Raw genomic sequence first — 2,339 nt, 5'->3', positions numbered from 1 at the left:
ATGTTCGACTTGCCGGATGGATTTCTCTCGTTTGTTGGGACAATCTTTAGCATAATGACCTTTCCTCTTGTAGATGAAACATTTGCTTGATGATTTTCGTTTGAATTCTCTAGAGGAAGATGCTTTTTTTCTGAAGAATCGGTAGGGCTTTCTGGACCTGCGGGGTTTGGATGAAACTTCTGGATTTTTGAATTTATGAAAATGCCTTTTCTTCTTAGAACTGCAATCACAATCCTTTTTCTTTTTACATGTGATCTGCAAATAGGGCTTTTTGCAGGCACTCCTGAATGGTTCGTTATCTCTCAACAGTTCTTTGAAAAACTGTTTCTACTCGCAAAGTTTATCAAAGCATGCTTTGGCAATCTAGAAGATTTTTCCAAGAGAGAGGTTGTCAAGGATGAGATTGGAGGCGGTGAGTTGCCGTTGTATATCGGGTTGGAGCTCGTCTGGAAAGGAAGCCAGAAAGACATGCTTTAACGTTGGCTCATTGAAGCCATTAAGCTTATAGAACAGCAAGGACATTCGTTTGTAATGAAAGTCAAGATCCTTAGCATTGAGTGAGCAGCATTTCATGTTGAGATAGTCTCGTCGTGCAGCTTCAAAAACTGCAGAGGGGTCTCCAAGGAATTGGTCATGAATAACCGCAAGGGCACTTGAGACTTCTGGTAATTGAACAAACTGTAATTGTCTGTATTGGCCTAAAGAATCAAACCAATCTCTTAGAGCACTCGTAAAACGAGTAGTAAATTCTCTAAGGACTGATTGAGTCGTTGCTCTAGGCCTTAGCATTTGGAGGTCAATCCAAGCAGACATTTCAGTAAGTCTCTCTCTCCATTTATGAGATGGAAGATCATCAAATGTGAACCATGGACCATTTGACGATTTTTGACTTGTTGGACCGGTCTGGGCTTGGGTTGGAGGGGGTTGGTGTGTGGCAGAGAATTAAGGCATGTCGTCGTCAACTTTTGAAGGAATATCAACATATGGTTCTGTGTGAGAGGTTTGGCCATGATCAGGTGGATCAAGTTGGGCCATCAAGATTCTGGTGATATCAGCATAAGACTTTTCAAAATCACTAGTGGATATTGAAGATGGTGTGTCAGACTCAGTATGGCTGTTGGAAATGGCTAGATTTGAATTAGAAGTTGGAGCAGAAGTTTGATCATCAGGAGTAGATGATGGATCTACGGTGTGGGCACTATACTGGTGCATGGGTTTTTTGTCTTTGGACTGAGGCTGAGGTTGGGATTGAGGTGGTAGTGGAGGTGCGGGCGGTGGGGACTGTTGTCCAGGAATGGACATGGATGGCTGATGAATTTTGACGGGGCGTGGTTGAGGTTTAGGTTTTGGTTTAGGTTTAGGTGGTGGTGGTAAGGGATTGTCTCTTAAAAGAGTACGAGTCATGCCAAATAACTTGGAAGGGTTATACTGTTTGATGGGGGAAAGCATAGAGGCAAATGGATGATAAGTTGGACCTATGGAAGGGATAGGAGGCGATGTGGTAAAAATGGTAGGTCTTTGTTTTTCAGATTCAATCTGATCAAGCTCAGCTTTTAAGCATCTAATTTCCCTTTCTTTTTGGTCAAATTCTGGGCCATAGTATCTTTGAGCAAGCATGGTTCGTAACTCTGAATCTAGTTGAGTAATTCTGGATTGAAGATTGTGGTGGATCTGCTGCATCTGTGCAGTAATGGAGTCAACTTTCATCTCAATCTGTTCAGTTCGTAAACTGATGTTCTCAACTTTTGAATTAATAAGCAACAAAGTATCATTATGTGCTCTGGCATTTTGGGTTTGCTAGTTAAGGACGGATTCAAAAGGTTTGGGAGATTCTAGGTGGCCAGTTGAGGTAATAGCTGAAGGGATAAAAGGTTTGGATACCACATTTCATTGGGAATCTGTGTGAGTTTCTAATGGAGGAAAGGAGGAAGAGTAGTCTGAAGAGGGAGAAGAAAACATCATACAAGCTAAGGGTTGTACGATAGATGTGGAGTTTGGGATGGGGGACGGAATCTCAGGTTTGCAATCGATTTGAGTTCTGTGTTGTAGATGGGTAACGGAGCTGGTGGAGGTGGAGGATCTCTTGGGGATTTGGGTTCACAGTGTTGACATGAGATTGGAGGTTTTTTCTTTTTGGGTCTCTTTTTGGTGGCATAATCATCATCCTCTTCCCAATCATCCCAGCAGGGACAATTTGGGTCACACATGCCGGAGCCTGGGACATCCTATAGGAAATGTCCATTTTGCTTTGCTTGATAAACAGGGTATCCGTCATTTTGGGATGATCATAAAGGACGGCCATTATCAGCCAGGAAAGCACATTGCCCAAGAGTTGCTTC

The 2,339-nt window shown here is 42.7% G+C and overlaps 1 protein-coding gene across 1 annotated transcript; it reads right to left on the bottom strand.

Moving 5' to 3' along the window:
* Positions 1 to 942: 942 nt before the first annotated feature.
* On the bottom strand, positions 943 to 1,707 carry LOC127899318 (formin-like protein 7). The gene is made up of 2 exons (XM_052432668.1): positions 1,106 to 1,707; positions 943 to 1,042 (listed from the first exon to the last, which is right to left on the bottom strand). Exons 1-2 carry the CDS (start codon positions 1,705 to 1,707, stop codon positions 943 to 945), a joined length of 702 nt encoding a protein of 233 aa, XP_052288628.1.
* Between the last annotated feature and the right edge of the window lie 632 nt (positions 1,708 to 2,339).

Source organism: Citrus sinensis, chromosome 8 (assembly GCF_022201045.2).
Source record: "Citrus sinensis cultivar Valencia sweet orange chromosome 8, DVS_A1.0, whole genome shotgun sequence".
Classification (NCBI taxonomy): domain Eukaryota; kingdom Viridiplantae; phylum Streptophyta; class Magnoliopsida; order Sapindales; family Rutaceae; genus Citrus; species Citrus sinensis.
Note: the sequence above shows the minus strand (reverse complement) of the source record. Positions and strands in the feature narration are given on the sequence as shown.